Here is a 20902-nt window from a genome sequence, read left to right as displayed (position 1 = left end):
TCCCTTATTGACACTTCTTGAGGTAAACCCTGATCATTTTTCAGTAAAGTACTAGGAACTTCAGATGTGATGAGATCTAAGTTCAAGGAGGAGAAAAAACTGTTGGCGTTTAAAATGCACTTTGAGGGCTAGCAGGATAGCTCACCTGGATGGTGTGCTTATTTTGCCAGGAGGACAACCCAGATCCTAGTCTAGCTTTCAGGCAGAGAGTCAACTCTGGGACCCTAGGTTATGGTTGCAGTGACACTGTTCTGCTTATTGCTATCTTCCTCCAAATAACCATAGGGCTCTCAGAATGCTTCCAGAAGTTTCACTTTTGTGGGATTGTCACTTTTGATAAGGGAAGTTGTGGCACCGACCAGGGGACAAAAGGCAAGTTGATGGAATGGAAGAGGGGAAGCCGGGAGACAGCCTCTTACCTGGTAATGGGTCTTGTGGTTCTTAGTGATGAGGCGCATGTCCCACACAAACATCTTTACTTGGAAGTACTTATTCCCATAGAGTTTCTTCTTGACTTTGTTTAGGCACATGAACCTTCGGTGGTTCCAAATCTGTTGGCAAATGTGCCAAAGGATAGCCTCTTACTCAGACTAAGTCTGTCTTCCCTAGATTTCCAACTAATTAGTGTTTCTGTCCTCAACTCATCGGATGAGGTTCTCACCTCCACTGTTGATGTTATTAGTGAGTGAGGGAAATGATCAGTTCATGAGGGTGGGACACTCATGGATTGGATTAGTGTCTTTGTAAAAAGAGACCCCCAGAGACTTCTCTTTCTGCCACATGAAGACATCCAATAATTTGTAGCTTAAAAGAGAGCCCTCCTGAGAATCTGACTAGCTGACACACAGATCTTGCATTTTTAGCCTCCAGAACTGGGAAAAATAAATGTCTGTGGTTGTGCCTACCCTCACCCTCCACCCCGTCTCCCAGTGTGTGGTGCTGTTGCAGGCTAAGCTGCTCAGAGCTGGTTAAGTTGATAAAAACATATACCAACAAGCAAAGACAATGACAGTTCTTTCCCATTGGATTTGCATCACAACTTCAACAAAATATAACTGCTATTACTTACATAATGTGGTTTTTCTATAAAAAGGGGGCGGCTCTTGGTATAGCAGAAGATCTTCAAGAGGAGGACCTCACATTTCTGCAAATGAAAGAAGATTTTAAGTGACAAGCATTTTTAAGAGATTGGATTCTTGGGCTTAGTCCAAGAAAGGCAAGTCCCAAACCTTTTACTCTGAGATGAACATTCACTGGGCTTTGCTTTGGAAAATAATTTTGGCATTAGGGAAGGTGATCAAATGACAATTAGAGAAGAGACCTTAGGGAATCACTCATCTACATCTTCCCCTATAACTCTTTTCTTGTTCAAACAGAAAGGTGGAGGCTTCAGGTTCACAGTTCAACTCACCAACTTGTCCACATGCTTCATTGGTCTCTTCAGGACCTCAGCTTCCTTGTGACATTGTTTGTCTGGGAACTTTTGTTGAGCTTCTGTCAACAAGCACAAAAGGCAACTCCAGGGGTTGCTGAGGGGGATCAGGCATACAGTGAGTGAGGCCAGGTTTTCTGGGAATCCAGTGATCCTATAGCTACTAATGCTCCAGGTTCTCACCTAGCACTCAACTTCTCTTGAAAGTCCCTCAGCCATATAGCCTCATTTGAGCTCAGTTGTCAAGATGCCCTCCTATAAACAAGGCTTACAGGCTAACTGTGTTGAATGGAATCCAATTGTGGGAGATGGACTCATCTTACAACATAGCTCTCGTCTTAGTTACTATGAGCTTGGTCATGAGTTCTATTTATTGAAATTGAATACTGAAAGTTAGTAACTGAACTACTGAATTTAGAGCCCTGATGAACCATTAGATTATAGTTAAAACTAGGAAACCAGCTTCTGTTTCTCAAGTTTTCTAGATAAGTAAAAAACACAGGCTAAAGATATCCTTTGCTCTTGTACTGACATAGCTACTCCTAGAATATGTCTGACAACTTTCCTGGGAAAGAAATCTACCCAAAAAGTGTTATATAATGTGCATTTGTCCACCTATCCCCAGATTTATTCACCACTCTCCTCTACTAGGTTCATTGTAATGGGGTGCTATAATAATCAGACTGAACAACAATCTATCCTGAATTGTCAATTAAGCTTTCTCCTTAGCCACCCCAATGCTTGCCCAGGGCTCCATGGCAAAGTGTCCGTCATGCAAAGATGGGACCCACTTGTGAACTCAATAAAAAGCTGGATTCACCTTCTACTTAGGTAGATGACTCAACCACAGAGATACCAGTTAGTCATCTGAGAGCAGGTGTATTCTTCCCATCAGAGAAGTCCAAAGTTCTTCCCTCACAGGAATACAAACCTGATTGAGATCACCCTCCACCAAGAGCCCTAATGCCTACCTTGTCAATCTCCTGCTGTCTTTATATCATCATCTCTGACCCAGAATACATTTCATAGCTCATACCCTTAGAATTTGGGAGCCTTAATATACAGGGGTCAAGTCTTGATAGACTCCTGAGATGAGTTTCTGAAGGCTCACCACAGCCCCAATTTTGTCAAATTTATATTTACCACAAGTGGTTTGGTTCCACCTCTGTGTACATATGTGAATTTTGGAGACCCAGGAGGGAGGTGACATCTCTTTCCCTTACAACTAAAACTCTCTTGCATATTTTTTTCTTACCATTAATACTTACCAGTATTTTCAAGTGCCTCTAGTTCTTATTTCTAGATCCTGATACTTATCTCTTGATACTATCAAGAGACTGAAACTCTGCAGGTTGAGTGTACATGGTGGGGCAAGAGATGGCACAAGAAGGAAGGGCAAGAGGGGCCTGGGTTTCACCAACCTTTTAGGGTTTATGCGTCGTATGTGGCATCTTGCATGAAAGGAGTTTGAACAAGTATCACAGCAGTACAGTTTCCCCCATCCACGGCACACCTTACATGTATTTGAGTTTTTTGGCTAGAAGGGAAGACAATGGAAACATCCTCAGGATGACTGAAACTCATCAACAGACACATGGAGACATGACCCCGAGTTATGCCAAGGAGGTGTTTGTAACCTCTCCTTGAGATACTGCTGGGAAATTGTGCAGATGTGGTTGAGCTTGGCAGGGCTCACAAAGCACCCTGCATCCTTGATACTATGGCCCATCCTTTTATTATCTACATATCAATCTTTTGCTTTGTCTTACAAATGACTAAAGGTCTCCTAGGGTCCCCACAGGGTATTGCTAATCCTGCCAGTTGAACCCCTAGCAACAGTTGCTGGGGAGGTCCATCCCATTCCTGGACCCCTTTGCCTTTCTCCACCCCCTTCCTAACTATGTATGGTATTGTCAAACCACTTCCATTTCTGTCTTCTCTCTTCCGTGTCCTGAGCTGGAGGAGGGCGGGCATGCAGACCAAGAGGCTGACTCCAGCCATTGTGGTTGGTGCCACATGGCTTAACCAGATGTGATACCACCTGACTCTGGGAAACTCAGATGAATAAAGATTTGAATTGTCCTGCCGCCATAAGCTTAGTTCCTGGGTTCTCTCTTCCTCTCGCGATGCTAGCCCAACAGATACTAAGGGGGAAATAGTGAACAGAGATTTCAGAAGAAGATATTCTGGGATGCAGCAAAACAGAGAAGCAAAGTGAAGTGTATTAGACCATAAATTCATTTTGTGAAGACAAAGATTTAACACAGAAATGCTAGCAACAGGGGGAGTCAGGCTGTAGCACAGCGGGTTAAGCGCAGGTGGAGCAAAGCACAAGGACCGGCATAAGGATCCCGGTTCGAACCCCGGCTCCCCACCTGCAGGGGAGTCGCTTCACAAGCGGTGAAGCAGGTCTGCAGGTGTCTATCTTTCTCTCCTCCTCTCTGTCTTCCCCTCCTCTCTCCATTTCTCTCTGTCCTATCCAACAATGACAACAACAATAATAACTACAACAATAAAACAACAAGGGCAACAAAAGGGAATAAATAAATAAAATAAATTTAAAAAAAAGAAATGTTAAAAGAACTTAAAAAAAAAGAAAGAAATGCTAGCAACAGAAACAATAAGATGATGAGTTCCAGATAAACTGAGAAACCTGGCTCAAGAATACAGGGTCTTATCTAGTAGTCTTCACTATACCACCTAAAAGGACTTATCAAAGGCTGAATTACTGAACATGTAATATAACAGAGTGAGCATGGTTGACCCTTTTGCTGTTCTCAGCTCATCATACTTACTGACACACTCTGAGTGTGGGCACCTGGCAGATGACATACTAGGCAGGTGACATTCTAGGGGGAAATGTTCTAGAATGTTCTGGGGTTAGACATAGAAGTGTGTACTTACATAAGGGTCATTTGAGGTACTTTTCTGAGATGTTGGTGTTGTCTTCTGAAAAGAAAGATGGAGAGACAATACTGAATATGATTTTGCATTAACCACATGTTTGAGCAGATGTCATTATGTAAAATTTCCACTGCTGCTATGTCTCTAGTTGGAGAACAAAAAGCAATAAATTATATGTTAGTGGCAGTTTTATATGATGCAAATTCCATTCCCTGATTCTCAACTCAAGATAGGCCAGGCAGGAAGGAAGTCTGATCCTGCTTTCTGCAGATATATTTGGAGCTGCAATGAGAGCATCTGACAGAAGACTCATTCCCCATAGATCCCATGGACTCTGGGATCCAGAATTCTGCATGCCTTGCAAGTGTCCCAGAGAAGTCCATTGTTTTCTGTAACTCTCCAGTGGCAATCCTGAAAATGGAAAAGGATTCATGATGACAGTCAATGATGCTTCTTCCATTAGGTAAACTCTTCTCTACTTTCATTTGAATCACAAGATCTTGCTTTAACTTTGGAAATATGTGGAGTGGTTGCCTTGATATTACCTCTAGCCTGGGACAGAGTGGTCATGAGGAAACCAGTCACTATGATAGGAAGCATAATGACTTGGCAGGTGCTCACGTCCCTGCTCACCTCTCTGGATGACTTCACACATTCTATCCACATTCTGTTATCTCTTCATGGTAGATGATGGTGTTAGAGCAATCCTTTGGGTCTGTCCTTAGTCTCTTTCTCTTTGCACTTGGTCAAACACATTAGCTAGTGCTTGACAGTTGCTTCACTATGGTTTGTTGTCATTGGGTGACATTTGCTTGCATTTTTATGTATTTTTCTCTCATTCTTATCAGTGGATTTAACAGGAAGCTTATGAACAAGGACCTGCCATTTGGTGCTGAGTGTTCCATAAGGACAGAGGCCAAGGAATGGGGAAAAAAAGGTCCTCTGAGAACAGAGGCAGTAACACCTTAAGATTTATAAAACCATAGGGAACAGAGAGAGGACATAAGATGAAGGAATGACAAACAGACATCTCATAGTTGATGAACCCAGACTGAGTCACTCCTGACTTCTTGAGATTGAGTAGACATATCTGGTCTTAATGAGCAGATCATATAATATCTCTTTTTGCATAACACCCCATAATGCAGAATCAAGTCACTGATTCTCCAGCCTAAAGTGAATGGTGCAAGCCTAGAAACCAGCTCTGTGGAGAAAGCTGCTTCTTGCTTAGGGAGAGATGGTCAAGATGACCCATGGTGGAGGCTGGGAAAATGGAAAGTCTTCCATCTCTTTTTGTCACCATCATCTTTATCTGGCTGTCATTCATATCATACTCATTCTTGGAGATGTCATGACAGTTTTGCATTAACTTCTTGGAATCCACAGCATAAAAACCAACGGGCCCATGCATTCTATGTACTCCTTGAAGGAAAGAGAATTATCTTCATAGATAGAAGCGAGGTCTGCAAAGCCCCTCTGGTGAGGGTTAAGGGTCTCTGAGAATGATAAGACTGTCCAGGTACATTGACCTCTCATTCAATTCTTAAAGTTTCACCTCCATAAAGAAAGATGGAGGGCAGATGACAGATATAAAAGCAAATAAGAGAGTATGATTAGTTTATTTCTCCAGGTGACATATGTCTCTATATCCTTTCAAGGTGAATTCTCTATACTAAATCAACTGGAATGACCACAGCATGTTTCTGGGCAACCCATATGCACTCAAGAGTCATGTCTTTAATTGTTTTTATTTTAATTAAATTTTTATTGAAATAACATTGCGTTATAACATTACATAGATTTTGGTTGTGCATCATTAAAAACCAACAGGTGTACAGACAAATTTTCATCACTGAAAGTCCTGCCCTACCTTTCACCACACACTTGATCTCTGTTAATCTGAGTGACCCTACTCTTTTTCTTCTGGCAGCCAATAATGCCTTAATGTCTTGATGTCTTCGTCTGGGTGGTTGGGCAGTAGCACACCCGGTTAAGTGCACAGTACTAAGCCAAGGATCCAAACAAGGATCCCTGCTAGAGCCCTTGCTTCCCACTTGTGGGGGGATGGGGGAACGGAGGGTCACCTCACAAGTGGTGAAGCAGGTCTGTAGATGTCTGTCCTTCTCTTTCCCTCTTTCCCCCTCCCCTCTCAATTTCTCTCTGTCCTACTCAATTAAATGGCTGCCAGGAGCAGTGAATTCATAGTGATTGCAGTAAGCCTGAACAATAACCCTGGAGGCAAAAAAAAAAAAAGAAAAAAAAAGAAAAAAAGTCTATTCTGGGGGGTTGGGCGGTAGCGCAATGGGTTAAACACACATGACGTAAAGTGCATGGACCAGCATGGATCCTGATTTGATCCCCAGCTCCCCACCTGTGGGGGGGGTTATCTAGGTGAAGCAGGTCTGTGGGTGTCTATCTTTCTCTCCCCCTTTTTAAAAATATTTATTTAATTTATTTATTCTCTTTTGTTGCCCTTGTTGTTTTATTGTTGTAGTTATTATTGTTGTTGTCGTTGTTGGATAGGACAGAGAGAAATGGAGAGAGGAGGAGAGAAAGATAGACACCTGCAGCCCTGCTTCACCGCCTATGAAGCGACTCCCCTGCAGGTGGGGAGCCGGGGTTCGAACCAGGATCCTTATGCCGGTCCTTGTGCTTTGCGCCACCTGCGCTTAACCCACTGCGCTACAGCCCGACTCCCTCTCTCCCCCTTTCTATCTTCCCCTCCTCTCTCCATTTCTCTCTGTCCTATCCAACAACAATGACATCAACAATAATAATAACCACCACTGTTGTAAACTAACTTAAAAAGAGGTTAGGAATGGGGGCTGCTGCAGCACGCGTAAAAGGATTCACAGCGGGATCTGGGAGCGGATTTAAATAATACAAGGTTTAATGGGGTGAAACAGGTAAAAGGCAAATTAAGCACTTATCACCAAGGGTTAAGAATATATTAGGTCCATAAAATCTGAGTATAGTCATCAAAAGTTTAGTCCCATAAGATAAACAATTATCGGCCCTGGTAAAGGTTGCTCATGACTGTAGAGGGGCCTAAAAGTTTACCAGCTAGCAGAGTCACACATGTTCAGTTCCCAGGAGAAGTAACCATGCCGGGATACCAGGTGGGCGCACCTCCCCGAGATGCCTCTCACCAGGAGAAGAAACCTCAGGCAAAAGAGCAATGTGCTCCAAGTCCCGAGCTTTTACACAGTCCCTTATCTGAAGCACCTCCTCAGGGTGTCGTCGGGATGCATTGGATCGACCTTCTCGTGGTGCATCCGTGAGTACCCATTTATTGGGGAAACTGACGATCCTTCCTAGCCAACTGAATCCACATGGATCCCAGTCACTTTCAAAGCCAGCAACAAGTAGCTCCTGACAGCTTTCAACCTGACCTGTTGACTGGCTACGGAAGAAGGGCAAACGCTAGAAGAAGAAGGGTGTCGTCATTTGTGTGCTAATAGTTTCAAACTCCTGTTGGGGTCACAACACACCACAACAATAAAAAACAACTAAGGCAACAAAAAGAGAGATAGATAGATAGATAGATAGAGGGAGAGAGAGAGAGAGAAAAGCCTCCAGGAGCAGTGGATTCGTGATTAGTGGTGCAGGCACCAAGCCCCAGCAATAACCCTGGAGGCAAAAAAAAAAAAAATTAAAAGTCTATTCTGGCTTTATTTAGCCTACTTGTTGCTTTCTGATGAGTAAACCATGTGGTTTTTGTCTTATTTTCCTACGCACAATACCTTCTAAATCAATCTGTTTTGTTGAAAATGGCGTAACTTGCTATTTAGAGGTGAGCAGTTTTCCATTATGCATAAGTGCCGCATCTGTTTTGTCCAGTCCTGTGCCCGGGGACACTCATGTTGTTTCCAGCTCCTGGTTATTGTGAATATTGCTGCAGTAACCATAGAGCTGCATGGACTTTTTGAATTCGTGTTTTTATATTTTTGTGGAAACATAGAGAAGTGGGATATTGGGTCAGTTGAATGTGAAGAATCTCTTTAGCCTGTTTACAATAAAGGATGCACTAATTTACAATCCCAAGTGTGCACAGGGGTTCTTTCTCTTGACATCTGTCCAGTACTTGCTTCAGGTCTTTTGGATCATTTTTTACTGGTGTGAGGTCGAATCTCCTTGTTGTTTTGACTTGCACTTCCCCAATAATAAGAGATGATGAACATCTTTTCATGTGTCTGTTGGTCTGTTGTATGTCTTCTTCATAGAAATGTCTGTGTAGATTCTCTGTGGGGACTTTTGCTCTTATTTCATTAAAGTTGGAACCAAAAACATAATCAGGGCTGCAAACACAATCATGGTTATATGTGCTGTCGTGTATGTTCCAGTCACAACTTTCCAACCTCAGTTCCCATCTTTTATGTTTAATTTTAAGACATAGGACTCTTTTTCTAAAACAATCATTGAAGGTTAGTTCAGCCTTCACAGCTCTAAGGTGACTTATTTTTAGGAAGGGAGGGAGAGAGTGTGCATATGCATTTGGGAGCCCTGTGAGACAATGAAGCTTCTTCCAGTGGGACTTGAATCTGGATTATGCTTATGATAAAGAGGAGTACTATCTAGGCGAGTTACATGGCCTCCCCATGATTATTCCTATGTTTATTCCAAATGTTTCAATGCGCAAAAAAGTCCCGGTCTCACATGCTGCATGTATTATCTGAAAACAGCAGGTGTTAAATGTACCTTGCAACAAAAATCAAATTCTATCACACTTGATCAACTTAAAAACCATACAATAAGGGCAGGGAGATGGAAAGTATAAAAGACAAGATACTGACAGAAGCTCATATGATAATCACCTTTTTTCTTTTACTTGGTGGCTCTGGTAGATGCTTTTGCTGAAAGAGAAATGAGGTTCATGTTATGGTGTGTTTCTGTTTTCTACTTTCTGAGCTTGCTATTTCCATTTGATATTTCCCATTGTCAAGTTTGTTGTCTTCCTAGAAATGACCTCCCTCTCCAAATTTATAATATATGCTTCTCTACTAATTCTAACTCAGCTTACAGAAAACTTTAAGCCTCCACCCTTGACTTGAGCCTTCTGTCCCCGCGGTACCTCTATCAGCGCTTTCAGGGTCCAGCCACCACAGCGCAGGCTCAGCTTCCAGTTCTTCCACGTTCCCCTTTCCCCTTTAACTTCAAACTCCCTGAGGGTCAGCCACTGTCCATTCTCACTCAGGATGCACTTTGCCAGGGTTCCTGCGACATCAAGACCAGAGTGTTCTCTGTCTTCAGGAAGCTGCCCACCTTTCCAAACCCTTAAACCTGGCCCCCACACTGCATATATCTGCATCCCCCCCCAGCTGGGGCTCTGAGTCTGCAGCAGGGGAGCTAGTTCCTGCAGAAGGTCCCCAACACAACCCAAAAGAAGAGGTGGAAAGAGAGCAGGAAAGTTCTCTTCTCTGTGTGTGTGCTCACTGCTATCACTTCATGCAAGAAGAAGGGTGGTCGTTACCGTCTCCTCTGACCTAACTGAGATGCCCCTTCCTCTCTTTTGGTCTTTTCCTTTCTACTTTGACTCTCCCTAAAAAGAAAAAAATTATGAAAAAATTGAAAAGAGGAGACTGTTTAGAAATGCTTCACATATGCATGAGACCCAGACTCCTCTCTCCAGGCAACAACACCACACACACACACACACACACCTCCACTATATAAAAAGGGAAAATAAGGGAGTCGGGTGGTAACACATCGGGCAAAGCACAAGCACCAGCTTAAGGATCCCAGTTCGAGCTCCCGGCTCCCCACCTGCAGGGGAGTTGCTTCACAAGTGGTGAAGCAGGTCTGCAGGTGTCTGTATTTCTCTTACCCACTCTGTCTTCCCCTCTTCTCTCCATTTCTCTCTGTCCTATCCAAACAACAATGACATCAATAACAACAATAATAACTATAACAATAAAGCAAGGGCAACAAAAGGGAATAAATAAATAAATATTTTTAAAAGGGGGAAACAAAAATTAATGATTCTAAAAGCAAAAAGATTATTTCTGTTCCTTTCTCTGAGTCCTTGGAGAGACTCAGGGAGGGCTTCTAGGGGGGTGGTGGTTGATAAGAGGAACAAGGTGTCCATGTGGTGATTGTCACATTGTCACATCTGCTTCAGCTCACATCATATTGATCACCTGTCTTTCCTCTGGCTTATCTAGAATGTCATGCAGAAAAGAACCAACTGATAAGGAATCTATGAAAGACTCATTCAACAGACAACTACTCTGTTATTAAAAAGGTGCCATTCTGTCTTTTGGGGTATTATGGTGGTGATGGTAATGAGTTTAATAAGCAAAGAAATGAATGACAACTATCAGATGCTTTCATTCATCTATGGACTATAATTAACTAAAAAATTGTAAAATGTTAATCAAACTGACTCAGATTCTGTGAAAACTGTGGTAATAACTGGAGAGAATGAGAAGGGAAAATGTGAGGACTGGTGTAGTGTCACTTCGACATTGGTGATAAGTGGAATAAATTTTACGCACACACACATATACACATACATGTATGTACACAATTTATATATAGGGGTACACATTTTCAACTAAAATCTCATGGTGTTGGAAACCAACATTATACTAATTGTTTAAAGGGGAGCTTGAAAGAGAGTTCATCATGTAAGGCGTATCCCTTGCCATGTGCAAGGGCTAGGTCTGCGTCACGGCACCACGTGATGGGCGCTATTATGACACCAGAAGAAGTTTTAGTGTTGGGGTATCTCTTCCTCTATCTTTTTATTTGAATGAAAGAAAAAAAAAACATCCCAGACTGATGAAATTGCATATGTGCAAGGTCTTAACTCTGCACAAACAAACAAAAGAAAAGCTACCCAATAGAAAGACAGCTAGCAGAGCTGATGAAGGTTTCTTTCTCTCTTTAGAAAAGTCTGCTTGAGGGGCTGGGTGATGGTGAGTGCACTTGTTGTAGTGCACAAGGACCTGGTCCCCACCTGCAGGGGAGAACTCTTATTATTATTATTGTTTTAAATTTTATTTATTTACTTTCCCTTTTGTTGCCCTTGTTGTTTTTATTATTGTTGTCATCATTGTTAGATTTGACAGAGAGAAATGGAGAGAGGAGGGGAAGACAGAGAGGGGGAGAGAAAGATAGACACCTGTAGACTCGCTTCACTGCCTGTGAAGCGACTAGGGAAGAACTTAAAAAAAATTTTTATCTTTATTTATTAGTTCATAGAGACAGAGAAATTGAGAAGGGAGAGGGAGATAGAGAAGGAGAGAGACAGAGAGACACCTGCAGCCCTGCTTCATCACTCTTGAAGCTTTCCTCCTGCAGGTGGGGAACAGTGGCTTGAACCTGGGTCCTTGCACACTGTAATGTGAACACTTAACCAAGTGCACCACCACCAGGCCCCAGGGGAAATCTTTTTAAGCAGTAAAGCAGTGCTTCAGGTGTCTCTGTCTCTCTCCCTTTCTAATTCCCCCTTTTTTCTTGACTTCTGTCTCCATCAAACAAATAAAAGTCTGCTTGCAAGATTGGTCATTGGATAACATCTGAGAAACTGGTTTGAGATTTTTTTTTTTTTGCCTTCAGGGTTACCACTGGGGCTTAATGCCAGCCAGCACTACGAATCAATTGCTCCTGGAGGCCATCTTTTTTCCATTGTTATTGTTGCTGTTATTGTTGCTGCTGCTGTTGTTGTTGGATAGAACAGAGAGAAACTGTGAGAGGAGGGGAAGACAGAGAGAGAGAAAGATAGACCTGCAGACTTGCTTCACCACTTGTGAAGTGACCCCCCCCCGTAGTGGGGGAGTGAGGGGCTCAAACCAGGATCCTTGAGCTGGTTCTTGTGCTTTGCACTGTGTGCCTAACCTGGTGGTGTTCTACTGCCTGGGCCCTGAGATGTTTTTTTAATTAAAAAATGTTATTTGATTTGACTGCACAGCGAAATTAAGAGGGAGAGGAGAAGTAGAGAGGGGAAAAGGAAGATAGACACTTGCAGATCTGCTTCACCTCTTGTGAAACGTTTCTCCCCTTCAGGTGGGGAGAAAGGGCTCGAACCCAGATCCTCACACAGTAAGGTGTACTCTTAACGAGGTGCACCACCACCTGCCCCCCCAGAGCTTTCTTACTCTTTCCAGAACTTACAGACAGGCTCACTGTATCTAAACTGTTTATGCAAATAGGTTTGTCCTCCTGGGAGTCTGGAATTTGATAGTTGCTAGGCAGATGTGTCACTTCCCTGTAGACAACACTTCTGCTTTCTTCCAACTTTCTCCCATCTGCCTTCCTCCTCCATGGGTGTTGTTTTATACCCTCTTGGTGTGCCCAGTTATAGCCACAATTTCTTCATCTACTGTGTTCCCTCTAGTGCATCACCAACCTTGGGGATGGTCTTGGAGAGCTTTATGAACACACGTAACAGTTAAACAATAGGATATTCACATGGATATGTTCTAGTGGAAAGTATAGAAGACCATGAAACTTACCTTGCTTCATTTTCTCCTTGTACAATGTCCCTTTCACCTTACCACAGGTCACAGGAAGCTCAGGTTGTTGAAAATTCATATTTTTATCTTTAGGAATTCTTGGGCCTGCAAGGAAGCATCAGCATCATTTTCCTTTTACTCTGTTTTCCTTTCTAGCTGTCCTGGGTCTCCTCTCTCTCACCACTGGGCCCCTCTTGCATTCTAGGAGCTCCCCCCATGAATTAGTTACAACAGTAAGTCTATCTTTCATAGCAGTGTAGGAACCCTTGCACGGGGTTAAGGAAACCAGGGGTCTTTCACAGACTGGCTGGCTGCATCCTGCTGTGATGCTGAAACTGAAGACTGAGGAGTAGTAGCCTTGTATTTTATGGCTTCATAAGCCAATAAAGAAAACTAATTGATCACTCAAACCACAGAATGTAATACAGACACACACACACACACAGACACACACACAGACACACACACACACACACACACACACACACACGGCTGGACAATTGCTATTCGTTTCTTTTATGATATTGCTTTCTTTCTCCTTTTCCATCTCCTCTCTTTCCCTCTTCCTTCTCCTTCCTTCCCCCTTACTCCCCCTTCTACATCATTTCCTCTCCCACCCTCCCTCTCCCCAGCCTTCTTCTTCTTCTTTTCCTTCTTCTCTCCTCCCCCTCCTCCAATTTCCTTGATCAAGTACCACTTAGCTCTGGCATATGGTAGCAACTGGAGGACTGAACCCAAGATCTCGTATATGCAAGTCCACTACAATTGGTTTGTGCTATCTCCCTGGTGGCAGAAAATGTATTTTTTAAGGCTCCAATTAGAAATTAATAATTAATTTAGTTGCAGTGTCAGAAAGCTGATTGGTTTAAACAGATCAACCTGGAATTTCAGCTCCAGTGAGGTAATTCATCTGTGTTATAAGATCCTTCTACTTCCCCCTAAGGGCAATTGGTTTAGTTTGAAATTGTTTTTCTTTTTTCTATCCAGGGTTATTGCTGGGCTCGGTGCCTGTACCATGAATCTCCTGGAGGCCATTTCCCCCCTTTTGTTGCCCTTGTTGTTGTAGCCTCATTGTGGTTATTATTGCCATTGTTGATGTCGTTCATTGTTGGATAGGACAGAGAGAAATGGAGAGAGGAGGGGAAGACAGAGAGGGGGAGAGAAAGATAAATACCTGCAGACCTGCTTCACCATCTGTGAAGCAACTCCTCTGCAGGTTGGGAGCTGGGGGCTCAAACTGGGATTCTTATGCTGGTCCTTGCGCTTTGCGCCACATGCGCTTAACCCACTGCGCTACCACCCGACCCGCTAAGTAGTTTTTCTTATACCACTGCTTTCTCTTTCTAAAACCCTTCTGTTTGTACAGCTCCTTGTGCTGTTTTTCTGCTTGCTGTATGGGGTGTTTCTGGGTACACAAACTGTTGATATGGTTATTTAGATCTTTACACTCATTTAAATGAAAATTTTGGACAGTCTAAGTAACTTCTTTTACCTCTTTTTCTTTTTGCTGAACCACGTTTACCTGGCTTTTTCCCTGAGAAGATAAAACAAATAGCATTAATACCCTTTGTAACATTGCATTTCAAATTGTAGTGTTTCCTCAAAACACTCAAGATGTATCTTTTTGGAAGCCTTCAAGGGACAAATCTCAGTGCCTAGATCAGGAGTTAACAACTTTTTTTTCTGTCAAGGGCTAGATAGTAACTATTTAAATCCATAGTGTACTATGCGTACTCAATTAGTACTGTAAGCAACCCTAGATAACGTGGAAACATGATTGTGGCAGTGTTCCAGTAAAAGTCTATTTCCCAACTAGTCAGTGGGCTGGGAGTTTCCTGTGAGTCCTGGCATTTTAGACTGTACTTGGTCTAGACGTTGACACACTGTACGTGTAGCACTGAGTCAGGAATTGGCGAGGTAACCAAGCAGGTGTGTCTCTTGTTCTGTCTGTGTCATTTCCCTGTCACAGCAGTTTTCTCCTTGAGGAGAAGAGACTTGGGGAGCTCTAGGGTCAACTGCAAAATGCACAAGGAGGAGGCTTTGCATCTTGAACTTCTGTTCTTCTGTATGTGTGTGCATGTATGTGTGTGCATGTATGTGTGTGCATGCATGTGTGTGCATGTATGTGTGTGCATGTATGTGTGTGTGTGTGAGAGAGAGAGAATCTGACTCCACAGAAACTGATATAAAAGTGTCCAATGAACTTCAAAATGCTGAAGCTTCTGTTCTTCTGTATGTGTGTGCATGTATGTGTGTGTGTGTGTGTGTGTGTGAGAGAGAGAGAGAGAGAGAGAGAGAGGGAGAGTCTGACTCCACAGAAACTGATGTAAAAGTGTCCAATGAACTTCAAAATGTTGAAGCTTCTGTTCTTCTGTATGTGTGTGCATGTGTGTGTGTGTGGGGGGGGGGAGAGTCTGACTCCACAGAAACTGATGTAAAAGTGTCCAATGAACTTCAAAATGCTGAAGCTTCCGTTCTTCCCTGCCAGCCAGTAGTCCTGAGATCCACAAAAGACACACCTATTCCTGGTTCACAGATGTTGGAAGAGGACGCTGTTTGTGGTCCAGCAAGAGAACCGTAGGCTGTATACACAAGTTGAGATGGGCCTTGGAGGGCAGTTAGAGTCAAGTCTATAATTATTTGTTTGTTATTATTTATGCTTTATTTCACTTTATAGGCGAGTATACTGAGGAGAAAGAGCTGAAGTCGCAGGCGCATTCCTCCACATTTGCACGCATTCCTTGTTAGTTACATGGTATTTTTGTTTTGTTTTGTTTTTTTAAATTTACTTATTATTATTTATTTATAAAAAGGAAACACTGACAAAACCATAGGCTAAGAGGGGTACGACTCCACACAATCCCCACCACCAGATCTCCGTATCCCATCCCCTCCCTTGATAATTTTCCTATTCTATATCCCTCTGGAAGCATGGACCCAAGGTCACTGTGGGATGCAGAAGGTAGAAGGTCTGGCTTCTGTAATTGCTTCCCTGTTGAACATGGGAGTTGACAGGTCTTATGGTTACAGCTAGTTCCAACTTTGGAAGCTAGCAGCTCACTAGAGGGAGTACCATTGTGGCCCTTGGACCATGAATTCTGGTTGCTGGTTCATTGCCATGTTACTTGTTTACAGTATTATCATCTTTCCCTCCCTGACAAATTTAGGAAATTGACTAAGTCTAAGTCTAACATATTGCTCAAAAGCTAGTTACTACAACTATATAAAGAAATAGGATTGTTACTACAAGTACAGAATAAAGCATGAAAGCTTGATGTTTAGTTATTAAAAGTGTATTCTTATTTTTACCTCTGGATTTGTCTCTCTTCTGTGAGTGATCTCTGTTATGGGGTACCTTCCTTCTCACTGGGAAAATAGAAGACTGTATTAATAGCAGGTACTGAAAATTTGCATTGTATATAATAGTATTTTTTGAAAATTTCATTTTATTGTAATTCTTCAAAAGCCTAACACATAAAGACAAATCTATAATGCATAGTCTTGCCTGCACCAAGATTTTAATAGTTAACCTGGTTTCATCCTAGATTTCAGCTGCTTAACCTCCACACTCATCTTAACTCATTTATTCCTACATTAATAAAATAAAGTTTAAGAGAACTTCATTGGTTTCTCAAGAAACACTGAAAATATAATATTAGAGTTGGTAATTGTAATTACACCTACTAATCCATTAACAATTGGCAACTAATAATAATTTATTTCTTTATTAGATATGTAAATAATTATCTACTAAGTATAAAGAAGGACTTTTAAAAATTATTTATTTGCTATTAGATAGATATAGAAATTGAGAGGGGAGGGAGGAGATAGAGAAGGAGAGAGACAGAGAGACCTGAAACCCTACTTCACCAGTTGTGATGTTTTCCCTGTACGTAATAAATAATATGTAACAAACAGTGCATATTATATTTATTTACATTTTATATAAAATATAATTACTTTCAAATATAACGTTAAGTATACAGATATATTTCTAACATTTCTATCATTTTATCTTCATCTTTATCTTAATTATTTCTCAAATTAAAGTTTTAGTTCAATTAAATTTTCCTTTGTATTTGATCCTACCGAGGTCAAAACTTTTTATTTATTATGTTACTTATTGTGTATTATTTTTAGACATGATTGCCTGATTGAATATTATAATTATTAGTCATGTAAATGCATTACATATGTATACATGCATATGTGTTTATGTCTATACACACACATATATATGTTGAAGTGACAGAAATAACCAGAAGAAATGGAGAAGATAAAATAAAATATTGATATATATACATGTTTGAGTCATATGTATGTATTTTTTAACTCAAGGAAAAAAAATGCCCACTTACTCTATAGTGTCATGTTAACTTTTAATAGTTTTTTATTAATACGCACTTAATTTTTAAATTTTTAAATAATATTTATTTATTTATTCCCTTTTGTTGCCCTTGTTTTATTGTCGTAGTTATTACTGATGTTGTTGTTGTTGGATAGGACAGAGAGAAATGGAGAGAGGCGGGGAAGACAAAGATGGGGAGAGAAAGACAGACACCTGCAGACCTGCTTCATCGGCTGTGAAGCGACTCCCCTGCAGGTGGGGAGCCTGGGGCTCAAACCGGGATCCTTATGCTGGTCCTTGCTTTGCACCACCTGCACTTAACCTGCTGCGCTGCCGCTTGACTCCCAACTTTTAATAGTTTTAAACCATATCATAGTAAGGAATGCAGAAAAGAAATAAAACATATAAGTGAGACAAGTTGACAGGAGAGCAAAGGAATAAAGAGGAGAGGCATAAGGATAAAACAACAATAAGGAGGAATGAACCATAATGAAAAAAGGCAGTCCTGGTTTCAGGGAATGGAACATCACCTGGACAACAACAACAAAATAGGATCTAGTCAACTAAGACAATACTACCCAAGAGAATTTCTAAAAACAGAAATTCAAGTCCTGAAAAAAAAGGTCAGGACTAGAAGAATCAAAGAAAGATGGACTGACTCTCTTTTTCAGGGGATTATGCATGCGGTATGGTGTAGGTGGAGAGATAAGATGTTTTTCATTTCCCAAAATTGCAAACATCTTACATACTAAATAGAAAATATATATTTTTGACCTCTGTCGTGCAAATATGATATGATGTAAGTTCTAATTGAACTGAGTTGCAATGACTGTGATTCCAGGACTCCATGTTCTGCTTAATTAATCTAAGCTCTCTCATTCTATTACTCCTGCAGAGGACCATGTTCCTAGTTACAACAAATCTTTTTTTTTTTTAGAAAATATTTTATTTATTTAATAATGAGAGAGAAAGAACCAGATAATATTCTGGTACATGTGCTGCTGGGGATAGAACTCAGGACCTCATGCCTGAAAGCTTTATCTACTGCATCACCCCCAGACCACGTTACAACAAATCTTTCCAACCTTTGATCTGGTCTTTTACTTCCCAGTCAAGGCTGGCTTGACTCTGACCACCTAGCTCTGGGTACACCAAATTCCAGTTCCTTTCCTTCTAAAAGCCAGATGTGAACTAAAGGAGAATTTGATTTCCTCCTTGGAAACCAGGAGGACAAAGTGCTAAATGTCACCCATAACCATTCCATTTCGCAGGAAGAGAACTTCAACTGGAGTCATGGTGGCCTAATCAGAGGTTATATATCTCAGCCTCACTTGCAGCTCTCTCTGACCATGTGATTGAGTTTTGACCAATGGTGTGTGAGTGAAAAAATCTGGATCTTTTCATTGAAAGAAACCAAATAGTGATATCCTGTACCTTTTTAACCTACCCATTGGTTGGGAACAAATGACAACAAGATCAATTATCTTGAACCCAAAGAAGAAAACTGTATGTTGAAGGAGATTGGGTCTCTCTATCACTTTTGAACTGTTTGATGAGAGAAATTGAATTATGTGGCTTAAGCCTTTGTAGTGTGGGGTCTCTTTGTTACAAGGATTCAGCCATAGTGAATCCACTAGTTACTGAGCTCGTGCTGATATGGGGCTGCAGCAAAGATGGGGTCTGGCAGGAAGATCAAGGTTGCAGTAAGCCCATCGGTTTGAATCAGCACTTTAGCCTCACCTTTTCCTGGCTTTCTTGTTTTTCATGTTAATCTTCTTATGTCTTCAAACAGAAAAAGAAATAATCCCTTAGGGTTATAAAGAGAGATGTACAGACTTATATGCTGGTAGTCTTCAGCCGTTTTATTTAAAGTCTTCACTCCACTTTCATGGTGCTAAGTCCCTGGCTCTCAACACATCATCTTGGTTGTCATCACACCGAAAACAATGACAGCTACAAGCACCTACGTTTCCACATAGTAGTTATGTGCTGCATGTTCATACATAGCCACACGAGGTGTTTTTGTTCATGATAAAGAAAATACAGGAGTTGGGCTGTAGCACGGTGGGTTAAGCGCATGTGACGCGAAGTGCTAGGACCGTCTTAAGGATCCCAGTTTGAGCCCCTGGCTCCCCACCTGCAGCGGGTCGCTTCACAGGCAGTGAAGCAGATCTGCAGGTGTCTATCTTTCTCTTTCCCTCTCTGTCTTCCCCTCCTCTCACTATTTCTCTCTGTCCTACCCAACAATGAGGGCATCAATAACAATAATAACTACAACAATAAAAAAGGGCAACAAAAGGGAAAAATAAATAAATAAAACATTAAAAATTTAAAAAAGAGAAAATACATAAAGCTTATGTTACAGAAGCCCCTAGGAATCACCAAGAGAATATAATACTAGAATTTAGAGACTTGCCTTGAAAGCTAAAATCCATAACTCATGTTTAAGACAACTCACACTTAAAGAAGAAAAATCCACCAGAAATATTAAGACAAATCTGGAAGAATAAATAATATTTTGAAAATTAAAGGGAAAATTATAGAAAATAGGAGGGGAAACAGATTTAAAATTCTGAGAATGTTAATACAAGCAAACTGTTGAAAAATGTACTTCAGCAACCTAGAGAGGTCTGGGAAAAACTGGGTGAAAGCATTAAAATAAAATGGACTATCAAAAACAGAAGGATGTATATGGAATGATCTCACTCTCTGGCAGAAGCTTAAAAACAAGATCAGAAGAGAAAATACAAGTAGAACCTGAACTGGAATTGGCGTATTGCACCAAAGTAAAAGACTCTGGGGTGGGTGGGAAATACAGGACTAAAAAGGATGACAGAGGACCTAGTGGGAATTGTACTGTTATATGGAAAACTAGGAAATGTTATGAATGTACAAACTGTTGTATTTACTGTCAAATGTAAAACATTAATTCCCCAATAAAGAAATTTTTTAAAAAGTGGACTATGTGACAGATCTGAGGAGTACATATATTTACATGTATAGTTTCTATCTTCTCTCTTTTTAAATTAAAATATTTAATTTATTATTTGTTGAACAAAGCCAGACAGAATGATAGTGCATCTGGCTGAGCACATATGTTACAATGCACAAGGACCCAGGTTCAAGCCCCCAGTCCCCACCTGCAAAGGGAAAGCTTTGCAAGTGGTGAAGTAGTGTTGCAGGTGACCCTCTCTGCTTCTCTGTCGTCCCTCCCCTCTCTATTTCTGATTGTCTCTATCCAATAAAAAAAATGAAGGTTAAAAAAAAATCAGTGGACCTGGTGTATTGCACCAAAGTAAAAGACTCTGGGGTGGGTTACAAGGAGGGTTCAAGTCCTGGAACATGATGGCAGAGAACCTAGTGGGGGTTGTATTGTTATGTGAAAAACTGGGAAATGTTATGCATGTTATATGCTGGAGAATGGGCCCACTGTCCCGGAAAGTCCAGGCCATTGTTTCCATGAGATCCGAGTGAGCTGACCCCCAACTCTCCCTTCAGGTCCAGAGAAAGGCTGGTGCTTCCTGTCTCTGGAATTTATGACAGCTGGACCCTCCGACATGGGCACCTTTCTACACCTCCCCCCACTTGCCTTCTTTAATTAAAAGCCATGGATTCCTGTGTTAACTTTAAAACTCCAATAAATATTGCTCAGTTTTCCCCTCTCTCTTACTGCTCTATAGTGCCTGCAATTTACCTCCGGAAAAATGTACATTGTAAAGCTTATGATCAAACAGTCTGCTGGTAAAAATGTCACTATGTCTT

The 20902-nt window shown here is 41.4% G+C and overlaps 1 protein-coding gene across 5 annotated transcripts in view; it reads right to left on the bottom strand.

Annotated features, from left to right (window-relative positions):
- SP100 (SP100 nuclear antigen) overlaps positions 1–20902 on the bottom strand; it is a 75605-nt gene that overhangs the window by 439 nt on the left and 54264 nt on the right. For all 5 annotated transcript variants that reach the window (XM_060193764.1, XM_060193762.1, XM_060193763.1 and 2 more), the window contains 10 exons: positions 16102–16158; positions 14285–14326; positions 12793–12897; positions 9408–9550; positions 9151–9189; positions 4337–4381; positions 2854–2969; positions 1412–1529; positions 1070–1144; positions 420–551 (listed from right to left, as the gene is read on the bottom strand). In XM_060193764.1, the coding sequence (XP_060049747.1) occupies positions 420–551; positions 1070–1144; positions 1412–1529; positions 2854–2969; positions 4337–4381; positions 9151–9189; positions 9408–9550; positions 12793–12897; positions 14285–14326; positions 16102–16158 (872 nt within the window). The remainder of the gene's footprint in view (positions 1–419; positions 552–1069; positions 1145–1411; positions 1530–2853; positions 2970–4336; positions 4382–9150; positions 9190–9407; positions 9551–12792; positions 12898–14284; positions 14327–16101; positions 16159–20902) is intronic.

This window comes from Erinaceus europaeus, chromosome 7 (assembly GCF_950295315.1).
Source record: "Erinaceus europaeus chromosome 7, mEriEur2.1, whole genome shotgun sequence".
Classification (NCBI taxonomy): domain Eukaryota; kingdom Metazoa; phylum Chordata; class Mammalia; order Eulipotyphla; family Erinaceidae; genus Erinaceus; species Erinaceus europaeus.
Note: the sequence above shows the minus strand (reverse complement) of the source record. Positions and strands in the feature narration are given on the sequence as shown.